Here is a 17,782-nt window from a genome sequence, read left to right on the forward strand (position 1 = left end):
GCCACCTCAAGAATAATCTTATACATCAAAACTGCAATTGATTATATTCATTTAGTATCTGCTTTCACATAAAGAAGATAAAAACAATCACAAAAAGGTTGAAGGGTGACAATTTTTGTGTATGTTTCCTCTTCATTTTACATGCCATTGTTACACTTATCATTACTGCATCTTAAAATAAGAGTTGTTGAAAACTATCTATAAGTCTTTAACTTAACATTTGTATCAACCAGTGAATGACATAACAATAAGAAAACTTCTAGGAAAGTATCAATCAATGCAGTCAATCTAAGGAAAATGATTCATAATAATAATATTAACAAGTAGAAAAACATTTTAATTGTAACAGGGGCCATTACTATTACATTGCAATAGACTCTCTACCTATGAAAAAAAACAATAAAATTCAACATCACTAAATTAAAAAAAAATGGTAACTACTCTCTCTCTGAAAAAAAAATTAATAAATAAACACATTTGTTATGTCTGACCTAATGAAAAACAAAACAATAGCCAAAATATTTTTCTGGATCCTCATTTGATATAAGGATAAAATTATAGACACTGCTGTTAGGTATTTACTGGGCCACAAAAAGTCCAGAGCTACATATGAAACAGACTAGCAAACTCAGAAAAATGAGAACTCACTTGGGTGCTATTTCCTACAAAAAGGAAAGTGTTTAACAATGATGAGAGTTTTGGTTATTTTTAGGTATTTATGTACACAGACTAGTAGGGTATTTATAACATATGTGTGTTTTCCCAAAAGAGTAATAGATCCATAGTGCCTTATGTTCATCCTAAGAATTTTGGGTGAGGGAAAGGGAGTTTATTCCCAAAGAGTTTTCAGTGACTAAAGTAAATCAGAATGTCAGGAAAAAATTCAATCATTATTAACTTCTTTGAGAAACCAACAGAAATAAAATAAATTCGAAGTTAAGTAATATACAATAAAATTATATTCAGATATAGTTTAAGATAATCATGTATCATTCTTCCTCTTTTGGAAGGGGAGGGTTTAAAACAGTAACTCTTCCCCAAGGCCAGCAAAGAACAGTGATCCCTGTGATAAGCATGATTAGGATATAGTTGTTTTCTTAAAATATATGGTCAACAGAGAAGATTTCTGAGCAATAAAATCAATACTTTTGATTATGTGTAAATTTCTTAGGTAAAATGAACCTCAGATTTAGAAACTGAATTTTATAGGGAAAAGAAGAATTTAAAAAAAAAAAAAAAAAAAAAAGGAAGCCAAGAAGTACTCACCTCTTCACGTAATTTTATCAACTGCAACATGAATGCACAAAAAAAAAAAAAAAAAAAGATAAAAAGGAAAGAAATGGCAGGAAAGAAAGATCAGTTGTGTGACAGGATACAGAATTAACATTGACAATTTATCTGTTTACATGTTTAGCATTTAAAAATCACAGACAAACACATTAAAAGAACCTAAACATAGACTACATGCAGAGTTTTTTGAACGAATAAAGATCACTTTCTCACACTGTCACATTAAACAAAGAGAATAGTGTGAAATTCTCTTTTAAAGTACATCTAAGACACCATCATGAAATAAAGGGGAACGACTTCATAGAAGTCTATATTATAAAGAAAGAAAACAAGTTTACTGTTCCTCTCTTCTAAGAATGTACCACTGAAGAGGTTTTGTATATACAAGTTTTCAGGATGTTTCTCTATTTGGAATCTTGACAACTGATTTCAGATTTTACCTACAAATGAAAATGATTAATACTTCATGCTTCGTTTCAATAGGTACTTAAAACAACAACCCATTACATATTAATTAACATTATACTTGTACCCATTCTAGTAATAGGATTGTATTTGGAGGTACCATTATTTTAATTGAGAATAATATAAGCCAGAATAGGTAATACTAACTTAGAACATTCATATCAGGAAATATTTCATTTTCCTTAGAACTACTCTATGTATCAGAGTTAATTTCTAGGTTCTTGTTTTGCTTAAGAAACAACTGAAATTACATGGCAAGTCTCATTTTAATCTTTGAATAATTTCTCAATTTTTCAATTCACTTCATTTTGTAAATTTGGTCATCACAATGCAAGGAGCTTGTTTCATTTGTACTGCATCTATTTTCACCAAAGTCAAATAAAAAACTCCTACGATAACAAATTCTCTTATGATAACATTTTAATTATCCTATGTATAACGTTTCCTATTTGTCTTAAATATAACAGATAAAACAAGTTGCTTATACTCTTTAGAAACTAGAGAAACAAAATAATAATAATATGTGACTCATTGTGTGTGTGTGCATGTGTGTGTACTTGACACTGTCTAAACCACAAATATCACTGTATAGTTGAGATGACTACCATAGTTTCTGCAATGAATAGAAATTGAAACCTATGTTATAACAGACTGTAAACCACATTCTAGGTCTGAAATTTGCATCCTCAGCAATTCAGGCCTAGAATTGATCATTTTTAAACATCCAAATATCTGTAACATCTGTTATAACATTTGACAGATGCAGGCCAATAAATTAAACTATTGCTTTGGGAGAAACCTGCCATGAATTGCTCACTACAGGTCTCTCTCAAAGTATCATGTTTACAATAGCCCAGATTTCTCAATTCTTAATGCTGTTTTTGTATGGAATTCAAGGAAGGCAGCATGCATTCCAAATTATTCTATTATTTTATTCATTATGTGAGAAGTATTTCAACTGCAAGGTATTTCAAAATTGTGATCTTTTATAAGAACAGAATGTATTATTTAATGTCTCAAATACACAAGTTGTCATCATTTCCAATTAATACATTCATTGTCTCAGCAACCATCCAGTGTGAGAAAAACATCTCACCATTTTATGTGAAAAGTTACAATTCCTCCCTAGCAAAAGTACAATTTTAAGTTAAAATACCTGGCCTAGCATATATTGAAATCTCCCTCTTTGTCATCTGAACATTACGGAAGAAAAAGGCAAACATTAATTCTCAAAAAGAGACGATCTGGGAATTGACCGCACAGCTATCTTTTCTTTCTTGGGGTACCATTCTTCAGTTGACTATGATACTTAAAGGGCCAAAGTTTAAAACTACTCCTTAGCAATAGAGACCATTTGGGGCATGCCACCCTGCCATAATCAATGAGTGTTTAAAAATGCTACCCATTTGTTTTTTCAATAGGTTCCAAACAAAAAACGTTCTATCTTGTTTGTGCTGCATGGCTGCATTCAAGCTCCACACCGGATTTGTAGCTAAGCTAGGTAATGGGAGGGTTTTTAATCTTTATCTTTTTTTTTTTTTTTAAGTTAGGCAGAGAGTTATTCATTCAAGTAAACAAAAGATGGTCTATTTTTGAAAATTAGCAAATGCTTAGACTAGACTGTAAGTAGTGATTTTGTATTTTATCGAGTAACTAGCTCCATCATAGGCAACATGAAAGTGTGCAATGCCACCATGTTGAGTTATGATAATCAACATCTTTTTTGAAACAAAGATTTTTTTTTTCCCCCAATGCAGAATTTGATACAAGAGGTAATCTGTTCCTTTGTGGGCTGAAAAAATCTGGTTTACGCTGGTTTGAACCAGTGGAATCTCTTGTGGTTAAGCCTTCTGCTGTGACTAAAATCAAAACTGCACTGCAGAGCATGTGAGGGTTCATGCGCGCGCGCCTCTGTGTGTGAGGTGCGTCACGTGACTCCCAGAACTACCGAATTTTTTTTTTAAAGCTGATAACGCCAGTGCCGTCTCTGTCCGCATACAGATAACGAATAAATGCTGAACTCTATTAAACGCCCTTTACACATTATCGTGGGTCGAACACACAATTTTCTGAACTTATGATGACAGTCTATTTATTTTGCTATAAACCCTCAGCACGTAACGAACAGATTTGTGCCTGGTAATGATCTGCTCTGCCAGGGCTATATGAAATGATACCGACCTCCTTTAGATCTTGGGGAATTAAATTGACCGACTTCACCCCCTGGTCTGTAGCTGAAGTTTGACACACTTTATGCACAGCAAGCCCAAATCGGAACTTAAGAGAACCTTGTATTAAAAAATTAAGCAATCATTATCTGCTAAATATTGCTGTACCGCAAAATTTCCACACGTTTGGAAATATCCTATTCTTAATATATTTTTTGAACATTTTATTTAGGATTTACTCGAAGTCACTGATCAATGTAATTTTCCATATGAAAACTAAAAAACCATTAGGGTTCAAAACTAGAGCTTGGGACATTTCATTTACCCCATTTATCATACCCGGTTATGAAAGGCATTATGACTTTATCCTGGAGGCTGTGTTTTTTTTTTTTTTTTCTTTCTTGAAGAAGATTATATGAAACAGTATCAAGTTAAAAATGATTAGTTTCCACTCTAAATACAGCATCACTACATTCAAGAACTTGACTCTCTCAAAGAAACAAAACGTGGCAAATATGATATTATAAAAGGATAAAATGATAATGTATAAGGCAGTAGTCTTTGGAATGCTGATAACCCAACAACACTCAAATGTACAAAGTAGATAATTTCATACTTTCTTTATATATCAAGTATAAGTTATATTTGATTGAGTGGATATAAATAAAAAAATCATACAAAGAAATTACTTTGTAATTAAATGTATGTATGAGAAATTACTTTGTAATTAAATATATGTATGAGAAAAATTTAAAATAAAAATTTTGAATGCTTAATTTCTGAAATTTTGACATTTCTAATCTTGACAGAAATATTTATATACCTAAGAATAAGACAATATACTTTATAGTTAATTGGAACATTATAATTAATTTATTCCTTGTCAGGTTTAGATGTTTAAAAATCTATATTATAAATTGCTAGGATGAGAAATAATAGCTATTATATTCATATGTATCTAAATTTTGACAAAGGATCTACTATAAGGAAATTGTGTTTATTGTACTGAAAATAACTAATTGGTAGTTTAACCAATTACAGTGATTACTATTAATTCCGTATTTTATTATTTTCCTTTTCTGGACTGTATATATTTTCAAATTGATAGATATAAATTTCAATTAAACCAATATTGCTATTTTTGTCTATGTTTTACCCATATATTGAAAGTTTATCATAATATTACATGGAGAAGTTTTGTGAATCAACTTACCAACAAGTAACTTGAAAGTAAACTTACTGTTGGCAGAAAACATTTTCTTATATGAATTATAGGTAATCTTACTTAGGAAAAACTCTTTCCAGCTATAAAAATTAATATGAAGAGCCAATTTCAAATCTTTTTTTTTAAAAGAAAGAGCTTCTGTTTTGATTCCATACTCAGAATGAATACTGATGCAGAATAAAAAGTTATTCTTAAGTGGCCATATCTGTTAAGGCTGTGTGTTAGCTTGGGGAAGAGCCCCCAAATAAATTTAATGACTTTATTATGATATCAAAATTTTGTCACATTTGGTAACAAAATATCCAAAAAGTCTAGTGTGATCTCTTTGAAATTTCAAGGCTCATTCAAATTTTAGACTGAGAAGTTCACGTAAGTAATAATCTAACAGTTACATATTCTCATGACTATAATTTATCATATTCTATTTATTGAAGTGACAGCTGCTTAAAACTAAACTTCAGGTTCTCCAAGCACTTTTGGAATTTGTAAGTTTGATTTATACAAGTCCAGGGGAAATCTCTGCATAATCACTTTAAAGTGACAGGAATATAATTTGAAAAATTCAGAAAATATGAACTCAATCTATTTTTGTGGAGTATTTTTCTTTAGGCATAAAGAATCATACTTATGTACGTAAGGAAAACGTTTTAGGCACATAAAATGTCCATTAAGAGAAGTGAACATGCTTAAAAAAAAAGAGAGAGAGAGAGATCCCTGTGACAGAACTACAACATCCATTACAATAAAGGAGTCTGAGTTAGACAGGAACACCTCCTTCCTTCCTATTTCCTCTACATTAGGCAGTAGTTTCGAATGAAGGAAAGATCTATAGCTTTCTAAAGAATTGACATGGGAACCACGCATTCACTTTTTTGCAGAAAAGAGAATGCTTTTTTGCAGTAGAGAAGAAATAAAATGATTCATTCATTCAAAAGGTATGAAAAATCTAAATCTCATTTTAAAAAAGGAAGAAAATATTTTTTTGCTCATCCTCACATTATTTAATCTATTATGAGTAAATCCCCTTTATCACATCTTCCTTCTATGTGTGATGTGCTATTTTTTTTTTTCTATTCTCACATTTCAATCAGGGAAACTGAAATCCCAAGTCAAATCTGAATGTGTTTACATGTCTGTACTCAAACTGATAATAGCCAAACGGTGGAGGAGGAGAGATCCTTCCCCAAACAAACGTAATCAGCTCAATGATCCTTCTCCCCTTTTTTGGGGTGGGTGGGGCCTACATCACACAAGCAACATCTCTGTTTACAATATTAACATTTATAGACTGTAGACCTATAACAGAATCTATTAATTGTTAATTAGTCATGTATATCTATGCCATTTTTGCCATGCATATCCATGTATTATGTTTTACTATCTCATTAAAATTTTGATTTACTCAGTGAATGATTTAAGTAGAGACTTTCACAATACTTGCCAAAGTACAAATATGTTGAAGTCTGGCTTGTGAAGTTCCCTATTATCAGTTACTGGTGTTCTGTGAGACATTTTTAAAGTCCTCTCCAAACTGAGGTTCTTTAAACATTTCTTAAAAAGTCATATATATGATCTGCATGAATTAATAAAGTCTGCAGTATCAATTCAAAGAAAGACGTAGGATGTTAATTAGACTCATGACATTTCCATTTGATCCAATGAGAATCGACAGGCAACTTGTAAGGCCTTTGAAAGAAATTCTATCTTATTTTTTGCTTATGCGGATCTGCAAAAAAGACTTACCCTATTATCATCACCATCATCACTATTATTTGACAGAAGCAGGTCTCTATATGGGTATCCAAATTCCACACTGGTGCTTACAATTTGCATTTGGGTGAATGTATTTTTAAGAAGCTACACAATAAGAAACTGAGCTGGCCTGTTGCATTTTGAAAGCTTACTTTCATTTGTTTTGCTGCAAGTGTTGATTTAATTATACTGCATTATTATCAAAGCTGTATTATGTACTTTTTTATTCCTTTTACATGTGTTTGAGGTGAAGACCTTGGCTTTGTCTGCAAACAGTGTGTTTCAAGTTATTCCTTAAGTACTAAATAATAAAGAAAAGAGAAGAAAAGATTTTTTTTAAAGATAGCAGACAGTGATCACAAGGTAAAGGGTTAAATGTAAGATCTCCAAGAAACATTTTGAAGTTGATTAAGACTCCAGCTTTGCATTAAACAGTATCGCTTCCACATGAGTTGCTGCTAAGACTGTTAAGGAGCAGCTTGAGAGCCCAGTGTGCCACTGACCTCCTTCACCCTCCAGCCACCCACCGGGCCATCCTGATTAGCATTCTACCTGGTTCTCGGAGGAATTCCCATCATCCCCTAGGAGCTCATTCCGTACTTCGTCACTGTAGGCGATCCGTGACCTTTTCTATAAAACAAAACAAAAAGGGAGAGAGCAAGATGAACGTTAGAAAGTGAAGGCTTCGAAGCGTTATTGGTATCAAGGCTGATCATCTCAAACCTCGAGAGCCCCCTAATGGAAACCTATTGGCTAAAATCTGCAAACCAAAGTTGCATAAAGTTCCTGAACGAGAGAAGTTTCATGCAAATTAGAAATTTTTTAAATGCCAATAATGAAAAAAGAATCTCTGCGTTGTGTAAGTATTCAATTAATATTCACAAACAGATCAGAACTTTTATTCCATACACTGTCATTCAAATAAAACCACCAGGCTGAAAGACAGCTACATAGCTGTGTATCTGTAAAACTTGCTCAGATTGTAATTAAAATAGGAGTATATGGGAACTTTTAAAATTGTGCCAGGAAATGGACTACATAATAGAGGTTTTTAAAAATCAAATTCGAGGATGATAATTATGTATCTCCAACTATACTCTGGAATGCCTGGAATAACATCTATATTTATTCCATTATTATTATGCTACTAACCAGAAAGAGGGGGAATGTAAAAGCCAATCCCCTTTCCAAACAATACTTTAAACGTTTCCAAGTTCTCTGTAAATGATGGCCCAAGGAAAATTAATGGGAGGAGTGTGTGTGTGTGTGTGTGTGCACGCACATGTGGGAGTGTATGTGTTAAAACAAATTAAATTTCCTAATCCTAGTAAATAAAGGCAAGTAGGCTATGAGTCAACTTTTCACAATTCCAATAAATAAGGACAAGGGGGCTGAGTCAATGTTTCGTACACTGAAATTTTGTTTTACAAGAAATCTACCCTTACTTGCAAAGTCAGAGAGACGTGTCTGCAAGCGATTCATGAATTACCTAAGTGTACACACATTTGGAACAGTTGAAAGGCTCTGAAAATTAGTTGTGAAGTTAGAATGTGGTCCTCAGATCCAGCTTTAGCATTATTATTTCAGACCCAAATTCAGATTTAAAAGTTACTTTGCTGCCTTTTCTGCTTCTGAACTAAGCAAAAACAATTTAAAAATGGCAGTTGGGAAACAGGCATCTCCCATTTGGGTTCTATTGTTTCAGACTTAAAACTTCTTACTTGTTCAGCTGTGATCCAAAAAAAGTAGTATTATACTTAAAGGGACTATCCATAATCTATGAGCAGAAGTCAACCACAAGATTTTTAATTAGATTTGTAAACTACTGAAAGAGTAATACTGTTGGCCACATACTGATTATAATACCTTGAACAGAAAATCATATAATAGAATTTAAAAGGACTTTAGACAAGAACAACCAATGGGCATTAAATTACTTAAAGTTGTAGCCTTGTCCACTGGGGTTCCTTATCTGAACCACAAGACAAAAAATTACTTCAGTGACTATTTTCTGTATTCTTCTGAGAATGATAGAGAAAGAAGAATTTAGTTAATTATATATAATTGAAGATTTAGGGCTTGAGGCTCTGTCAGACCTCAGATAAAAAAAGGCTGGATGGTATACACATAAAAATAAACAAATCTAGACACTCCTTTATTCTTTAGGCAAGAAGAAATTAGTCTCCTGGAATCTGAAAAGTAGCTTTGGTTAAACTGAGACTAGAATCCTGGGTTCCTGACTCACAGCTCCGTGCTCATTCTACCACACACAATGTCCTCTCCTTTCTAATACTCTCTGGATAGACCCAAGGAAAAGGAGACAAAAGTTGCCAAATGTTTTAGTATAGTGGAGATAGGAGCATCCTTCCCCTGCCCTAAATCTCTATCCTAATGCAGGCTTCCCCGCCACAAATGTGTATTTTACACCTTGGCAACTGCAGTAAGTCTATAAGTAGATAAATAAAGTCCACAATGTTGCAGAAAGGACAGAGTTGAAAAGTTAAAGTCATTAGCCTGAGGTCAGTAAAGACATCTATGTCACATTTCTTAAGATTCAGGAGTGACCTAACTCATTCATTTGTGAACAAGACAGACTTTTTAGCATCACAAACAGCATATATTAAGCCTGCTCCTCTTACTGTACTTACCAAAGCAACTGTTAATTAGTTATTTCTATCGAATTAATATGGAACTGTATTTAAAAATGCCAATCACAAAAACATCCACTTCATGAGTTAATACGATATTTCGATCCAGCCATAGCTTCCTTTCACCCATTTGGAGATCCCCACACTACTGTGGTTTCAAACTAGCTAAGCAAAAGTATTTTACAGCATTAAAGGAAATGAGAACCTTTAAACAGGCTGTGGTATCAGAGCTGCCTTTTTAATTATTCATTTCATCACTATGGGGGACTAAAACATTCCACAGTATGCAAGAATATCATATGGAGATTGTTTTTGTTTTTCCCTTTTTTCACCCATATATCAACAAATTGGCATAGATTATTCAATTACATTATATTCTTATTTAGATTTACTATACTTCAAAAGAAGAAGAAAATTGCAAATGGATATCCCTAAATATCTAATCTTGTTTTGGTTTGAATACATTGCTTTAAAAAAAAATGGCAATTAAGAGTGTACATGCTTAGCAACAGAGGAGAGCTAAGATTTATCCACAGTAGAAGGGTGGTCCCTATAAATGTCATTCTTTACCATTGGGATAATAAAAACTGGTCCTTCGGATGCTTTCTAGGTATAATTAAGCACATGGTATGCTGAGTTTAACAAAGTGTTTTCTGACAGGACTGACTTTTCTTAAAAAATTAAAAGATGTCTCATTTCAAATATCAAAAATAGTTACTCATGGATACAACTTACTAATCTTGAAAATCAAATTCCTTATACTTGAGTTTCATTTTTCAAGATAAAACAAACCAAGAGTGTGTTGTATTAATAATTACATTTAGATGCCCAATGCTGGTATTTTCTCATAATTTTTTTTATGGTTTGAAATTTTAAGTAAGCTGATTGCAACCAACCATAATTTAGCCTCCAAGATCATCATTAAATTAACTGAATACCAAAAAAAGGGTGAAAACCTGTGAATGAAAAACTGCTTCTTTTATGGATAATTTTCCTCTAAAACATCAGTAAATTACATTACTTTTTATGAATTTTTTAAAAAGCCTCACACTACATTACTTAAGCACCTACATTATACTCTAATTTGGAGGATTCCAAGTTAATGAAACTGAAACATCTACTGTATCTTGATAAATCTAACTAAAATATTTTTACTATTAACTGTATAAAATCTGTACTTTAGCCAAATGCAAGCATGAGAATTTGAGCTGGAAATGTCACACATTCAGCTACAGTTTGAAGGAACCCAATTCATAATGCATTTTATAAATAGTTAATGACTTCTATACATAAGCTAACCAGGCAAATCAAGAAATTGTCAACATTTTTAGTCTTAGTTGTCAGTTACCACTGTCTACTGGTGCTTTATATGTGGCTTCTGGAGAAGACAGAAGCTCTATGCAGTTTGTAATCTAGTGCAATTTCTGGTCTGTACCATGGGGTGGAAAAAGCTTCAACTGACAATACTCCCCCTCCCCAACACCCACACACACACATTGTTAAATACAAGAGTATTCCTCACTTTTAGTTGTGTGTTTGTGTAAAGCTTATTCCTTCTAACTTACATACTAAGATGGACAAAACATAGTTGGACAGAAAATTTCTGGACCATATGTAAGAACTAGAGAAAAAACCCTGACAAATTTACAACTGATTGTTACATCTAAGAAGTTAAATGCACAAAGTTTCAATGGCTATTTTAAACTGATGACAAAGGTGACTCTGGTTACAGAAGCAAGAAGTTCAGACTTGAAGCAATTTTCAATTTTCACTTGGTATATGAATTGGACTTTTGTATACTGACTGGCTGATTTTCTTAAAGACAAGTTCAAACAGATACTCTTGCTCAGTTCTGTCTGGGAACTTGACTTGAAACAATCTATTTACTTGACCCAAAACTTAACATTTCCCAACTAAAATGAACACATTCCTGGATAGGCACTGCTAAATAAGCAACAAAATGAATTAACTTAGTTTAAACTAATTAAAAATTGTGATCTGTGGTATCACCTCCTGTACGATTCTACATGAGAAACTGTGTACACGTAACAAGAATGAGGATTCTACAACCCACCCCTAGCAAAAGCATAACAATGAAGTTGGTTTATTACTAAAGCATATATGAGAATTTAATTTCCATGGCGTACACATGGCAAAGCAATTGCTTAAATTGCCTCACCTGGGAATTTAATACAATGTTATCATCAGACCAGCCACATTGTAAATAGATTTATAATGCTTTCCATGTGCTGTACTCTGTTGCATATGAATTAAGTAATGATCTGGTATTACAATAAAATCAGCTAGTTCCCACACCTGGCAGACAGGATATTTCACTAAATTAATACCCATACAGCTACATCACAAGGCAAGGGAAAGGAAACCTTCTCGAAGGCATTCAACTTGAGTTTTACATGGGAAGCAAATACTCCAAGGCGATGTAGAATGTCACTATGTTGAATGGACTGCTCAAAACAATCTGTTTCTAACATCTGCATCACAGAATTAAGACTTTCTCATTCCCATTCAATTCTGGCCTAATTTTCTTCATTCAGTACTTTAATTACTAATCAGCAATCCACAACATTCACAAACACTAAGAAAGCCCTTTATTCTAATCTGTGTGCTGCAGACAGCCAAATAATTGATACAAAGTGCAGTACGGTTTTGGTAAGTAATGAAAGAACAGTTTGTCCTACTTCCTAATCGAATTGGTCTACAGAAGAAATGGTTAATAGATTTCTCCATAGGTCTAAAACAAATTATCCAGTCTGGACAAACTTTTCCATTGCTTCTACCATGTCTTTCAGCCTCCATATATTTAATAATGCCCAAGGTTACCAGGTGATACATCTATTAAAAGCTGCTATACTTTCATAGCCAAAGAATTTAACTGCTCCAAAGAATTTAACTGCTCCTGTTATAATTAACACTTTGGGATATCTATATTATACCATGAAATTATATTTATTAGTTAGTCACATAATTGTTGGCATTCATTTCTTACCTAATTTTATTTGGTTCTAATTAAATAATATCATACTTTTCTAATGCCCAGATGGCTTTTCTAAAAATGCATCTATCTTCAGCATCAAGTATTCCATTTTTCAGTTCACTTCTATTTCTCCATGCCCTGTTTCAGCTTTCAGCCATATACCACCCCTTTACCAAAGACTCAAGAAAGCTCATCAATTCAGGAAAGAAAACTTACCTTTCGGAGAACAAAAGTAAACAGAGTTTATGAAATTTGATTATTTTGTTCAGAGATTTCTGAACTGTATGTTTAAGGCTAACAGATATTCTACTGCACGGTATAAGTAAATGCAAAGTAAATTGTTAGGTAAATGTTTGATGGCTGGAAAGTTGTTCAGATGAAAAGCCATGGGGAACTGAATGAAAAGAACAGAGTTGACATTTCAGTATGTGATACTGGTCAAATTAAGTTTTCTAAATATCAGTTTCCTCATCTCTAAATTAGTGGTGTTAATATTTGTTTCCCAGGGTTGTTGTGGGGATTTCAATATTATAAACAAATGGAAACCTATCCTAACACCTTGGATGTGGTAACCATATAAAGTATATTCAACTAAACAATAGTTGATAATAGTGGAAAGAAATACAGTAAAACTAGTACACATAAACAGATGAGAGTATAAATAAGTGCGTTCTTCTTCAAAAATGATTTACTAACATATGCCAAAGGTAAATTCAAAAAGTCCATAATATTTAACCTGTATACTGTACTACTATACTGTTTTGCCCAGTTTCCTTATTTTATGGTACTGTAAATTTTGGATGGCTACCAATAGTAAAAACTTTGCTGCATTTCTTTAATGTTATCAGAGAAAGTAAGTTCCAATCTGTTTCTTCTAAGTAATCATTCCACTAAACATGGCTTCTCTTGCTCAAGGGACTGTTTAGAGTTAAAGGTCAAGCTCATTCGCTGGAAAGTGCACATGCCACATGTCGCTAATACTGCAGCGTTAATAAAGGGAGAGCACGCTTTCTATCTATCATAAACTCATAGCCAATGGACCATATGCAAGCCACCAGAGAGAAAAATACTAACATGCCCTGCTGTTGGGCTACTCACAGAGTTGAAAAAGCAGGTTACTGTAAGAATGCTGAAATAATCCATTGTTCTTCAGTGTGTAAACCAGGAAAATGGATTTTAAATTTTTTTGAAATTTTTGTCTCTTTAACATAGTCATGTTTATTTATTATTTTTGCTTATACTTTCAAACACGTTTGACATGTTTGAAATTAATATTTATGTCTGGCTGCAAGTAGTAAGATAAATTATACCACATTTATTTTTAATTACTTCTAAAATGTTGACTAAAATTTCACATGTGAATATTTATATGCATATGATGAGGTTATATATGTGTGCATACTCATATGGACTCACACGAGCCCATATGCAATCCATATGGAAAAAGACCTCTATTTGTATTGCACAGTGCTAGGATAGACTTTTATTTACACTAGGAACTCTGACCACATTGCTGCTACATCATTTAATGATTTGCAAAACAGCCCAGAAATCATGTAACTGTACTTCTTCATTTCCTCTTCCAGGATTTCTAAACTTTAGCCTGAAATTTAAGTTTACTATTAGTGTTTCAAAATGCAACATTAGTTAGTATCATGGCCCCATTTGCTTGCATATGCTTGTAGTTTATGACTTTTGACACTGCTGTTGAACACAGCGTGGCTGTATCTTAAATCATGTTAGCTTGTCAATCAACAATTAAATTACTTCATTCAGAAAATCAGTTCATGATAGAATGCCCAGATGTTATTGTCAGCATCTGGAACAGTGTAAGTTTGCAGTGGAGCAAATCTAATTCTTTAAAGTCTTTATGAAATAAAATAAAATGACTTCATAGATTCTACATGAAATAATCAAAATGTCGCAGTGTCTATTACATCGTTTGTTAATGGAATTATAAGTGCCCTATACAATCCCACTGAAAATTGATACTTGGATAAATGACTGCTAGGCCACAGATACTTCATTTCTATTTTAAAATGACACATCAGGAGACAAAGTATATAAATGTATATAATTGGGTGGCCCTGTGGCCTAATGGTTAAGGGAGCCAGATCTCACATGGCTGACTGTGATTTCAAGCCTAGCTCTGGCAGCTTGAAAAACATGCAAAGCGCATATGCAAGTGTGTTCAAAAATCCCAGCAGGATGAACAGATAGAGGAAAAGTAGCCATGCCTCATTGAGGGGGCGTTGCTTTCTCCCTCTCACTCTGTCTCTTTTTCTCTGGTGAGCACGCGAGCCCTCTGGCAATAAAAAAAAAAAATTTTTTTAAGGAAAAACAGTATGTAATTATTTAATACAGTTCTAATTTCTCTATGTAATCTACCTAGCAGTGAGAAGGAAAACAATCATTTATTGAAAATCTGTCCATAGCCATAATTTTAAGTAGTCAAGGCATCCAAGAACAAGTGATCCTGAGGGTTCTGTGTAACTGATAGGAAGTATTATCTAGACCAGGCTATAAATCCAGAAAGGAAGACTTCTTAGCCAGATGAGTGAGCTACCCAAGGCCACAGAGCTAGAGAAGACACAGCAGAATGAGGCCCAAACTCGACCCCAATGCCTGTGTTCTTTGTACTTTACTACACCACCCAGATAGGCTAGAGTTGACCTATTCATTCCTCAGAACTGGCTACATCATTCCTCTAGTTCTATGAGCTTATCAACAACTGCAAAGTTCATTAAGCTATAGATTCTGTTTCTGGTCACCCTCCTCTAAACAAACATACAAACAAAAAAACAAACCTTTACTTATACATTGTTGTCAACATTTGGAATATTGACAATAAATTTGAGCATTCAAGGGTGAGAAATGCTTAAGGTAAAATGATATATTTGATGCAGTAGAATGACTGATCTCAGAGGGGGAGTTACAGCCACATCTATGAGTGTAACTTAGATGTATTTCAAGATTCATCTTCAAAGGCTGCACAATAAAGCAACAATAATCTACCCACGTGGCTCAAAGAGGAGTTATACTGGTTATTAAGATGTGTTAAGGGACCAGCAGTTGGTGTAATGGCTATGTTGCTGGACTCCCATGTAGTCAACCACAGTTCGAGTCCCAGACCCAGTGGCTTAAACTCATGCCGTGTGCATGTGGGTGTGTCCAAGATCCCGAGAGGAGAATGGAGAAGGGATTGCAGTGTGGCCATCCCCCCTGGGAGGTGATTTCTCACTTTCTGTCTCTGTGTCTCTCTGGTGAGCTCACACACCTCATAGCAAAAAACTTCTCCAAAAAAAAAAAAAAAGATATGTTAAAAATTGCCTGCCTCAGGCCAGCAGGTGATGCAGAGATTAAGGTGGCTGGATCCCACATGGCCAGTTACATGGTTCAAGTCTCAGACCCCAAAACTTGGGAAACATATCAGGCTTGCCCCAAATCCTTAGAGGCGAGTGGAGAAGGCACTGAAGTGTGGTCGTCCCCTCCCAGGAATTGAGTGCATGGGCCCTATAGTAAAAACTAAGGGGGGAAAAAAAAGGAAAAGGAAAAGAAAAAGGAAAAAATTATGTGCTGGCCCACAGAATCTAGTGATTCCCTATACAGTTACTTTAACATTCTAGATTGGAACCAGCAAATCATTTTTATAATTTTTTTTCCTGGGACTTACTTTCATATTCATGTTGAAACAAAATTTTTATTATAGAATAGGCTGTGTTTATAGTAAGGCTATGGTGTTTATAATTTAGAGATATGTAATATGTCTTTTAATTTTTTTTGGATGTAGTCAATAAAACTGTGATGCTTAGGCAATAAAAGACAATTATTTTAGCACAAATTTTCTATGAAAACATTGAGAAAGTTACTTCTATACTAGGATGACCCAAAATAAAATACAGTAAATATAAATATTCATACCTGATTCACAAATAACATGTTCTTCCTAAAAGATTCTCCATTTTCATTTGAATAAGACAAAATCCTGCCTACTCAGGAGCTTTGCTTCCTCAATTACATGTTCTTTATTTTTTATCTTTAATGTTTCACTCCCTATTTGTTCTTTCTTTAAAGTACATCCCAATTTTATATATTTTAAAAAGTTATTTCACCTATATTACTTTCCTAATCCCTCTTTATCCTTCCCTTCCAAGCCAAGCTTTTCTTTTTTCCTCTGCGTTTTCTTTCCTTTCTAATTGCCAGAGTGTGTGTACTTGACAGACAGAGAGTGGAAGAAACAGACAGAGAAAGAATCACCTTCTCCAGTGGAGTGCAGTCACACAGCAATCCTTCTCCTTCCATTTCTTCTTCTGGTCAGGATTTCAGGCATGTGTGTATGTGCGCGTGGCATGCGCCTAGAAGGTTTTTCAAGCCCCTGGGGCTGGGATTAGAAGCATGGTTGGCCATGTGAGACCTGACGCATGGAGTCGGCCCCTACCAAACTGTCTTAAGGGTGTTTTCCATGTGCTAGCTCCACTTTATTCATGTCCCCGCGGTTCTGGATATGCTACCACCTGGATGCTTTCCTAGCGTTCTACGGGTATCCCAGGATCACCAGTGACCTCTTAGTTGACTAAATCATTGGCCACGCCACTGGGTCCGGGACGTGAACCGCAGTCAACTACGTGGAGTCCAGCGACATAGCCATTACGCTAACTGCTGGTTCCCCTCATTGGCCATTTTTAAAAAACAAACTTCTAACTTTATGGTAGTTTTAAATTTATAGAAAAGTTGCAATGACAATACAGAGTTCCCACATGATGGACCCTCAGTCTGTTACAATTAGTGAATCAATTAGATTATTATACATTACTATTAACTAAAATCCATTCTTTTTTTCCCCAAATTTCTTACTTTTTCTGTTCCAGGTTCCCATCCAAGATTCCACATTATATTTAGTAGTCACCTGTTGGCGGTGACAGTTCCTCAGAGTTTGGATGATGTCGGTGGGTGGAGGAACACCGACCAGGTATTTTGTAGAATGCTTCCTAACTGGGATTTGTCTAGTATTCTCTCAAGACTAGACTGAAGTTACATTTTTGGAAGGATGACCACATAGGTTAGTATCATTCTCATCATATAATTTTTTAAAATGTATTTATTTAGCCATAGGGCATGTGTGCTCACCAGAGACAGAGAAAGGGAGAGAGAGGGAAAATGAGAAATCACCCCTCCTCAGGGGGGTTGGCCACACTGTAATCCCTCCCTGCCTCATTCTCTTCTTGGAATTTTGGGCACA

The 17,782-nt window shown here is 34.2% G+C and overlaps 1 protein-coding gene across 2 annotated transcripts in view; it reads right to left on the reverse strand.

Annotated features, from left to right (window-relative positions):
- VTI1A (vesicle transport through interaction with t-SNAREs 1A) overlaps positions 1-17,782 on the reverse strand; it is a 109,906-nt gene that overhangs the window by 3,847 nt on the left and 88,277 nt on the right. Inside the window, exons 4-5 of one of the 2 annotated variants that reach the window (XM_014589935.2) lie at positions 7,453-7,530; positions 1,267-1,287 (exon numbers count right to left, since the gene is read on the reverse strand). In XM_014589935.2, the coding sequence (XP_014445421.1) occupies positions 1,267-1,287; positions 7,453-7,530 (99 nt within the window). The remainder of the gene's footprint in view (positions 1-1,266; positions 1,288-7,452; positions 7,531-17,782) is intronic. The other variant, XM_014589936.2, reaches the window with a different exon arrangement.

Source organism: Tupaia chinensis, unplaced genomic scaffold (genome assembly GCF_000334495.1).
Source record: "Tupaia chinensis unplaced genomic scaffold, TupChi_1.0 Scaffold000392_1, whole genome shotgun sequence".
Lineage (NCBI taxonomy): Eukaryota > Metazoa > Chordata > Mammalia > Scandentia > Tupaiidae > Tupaia > Tupaia belangeri.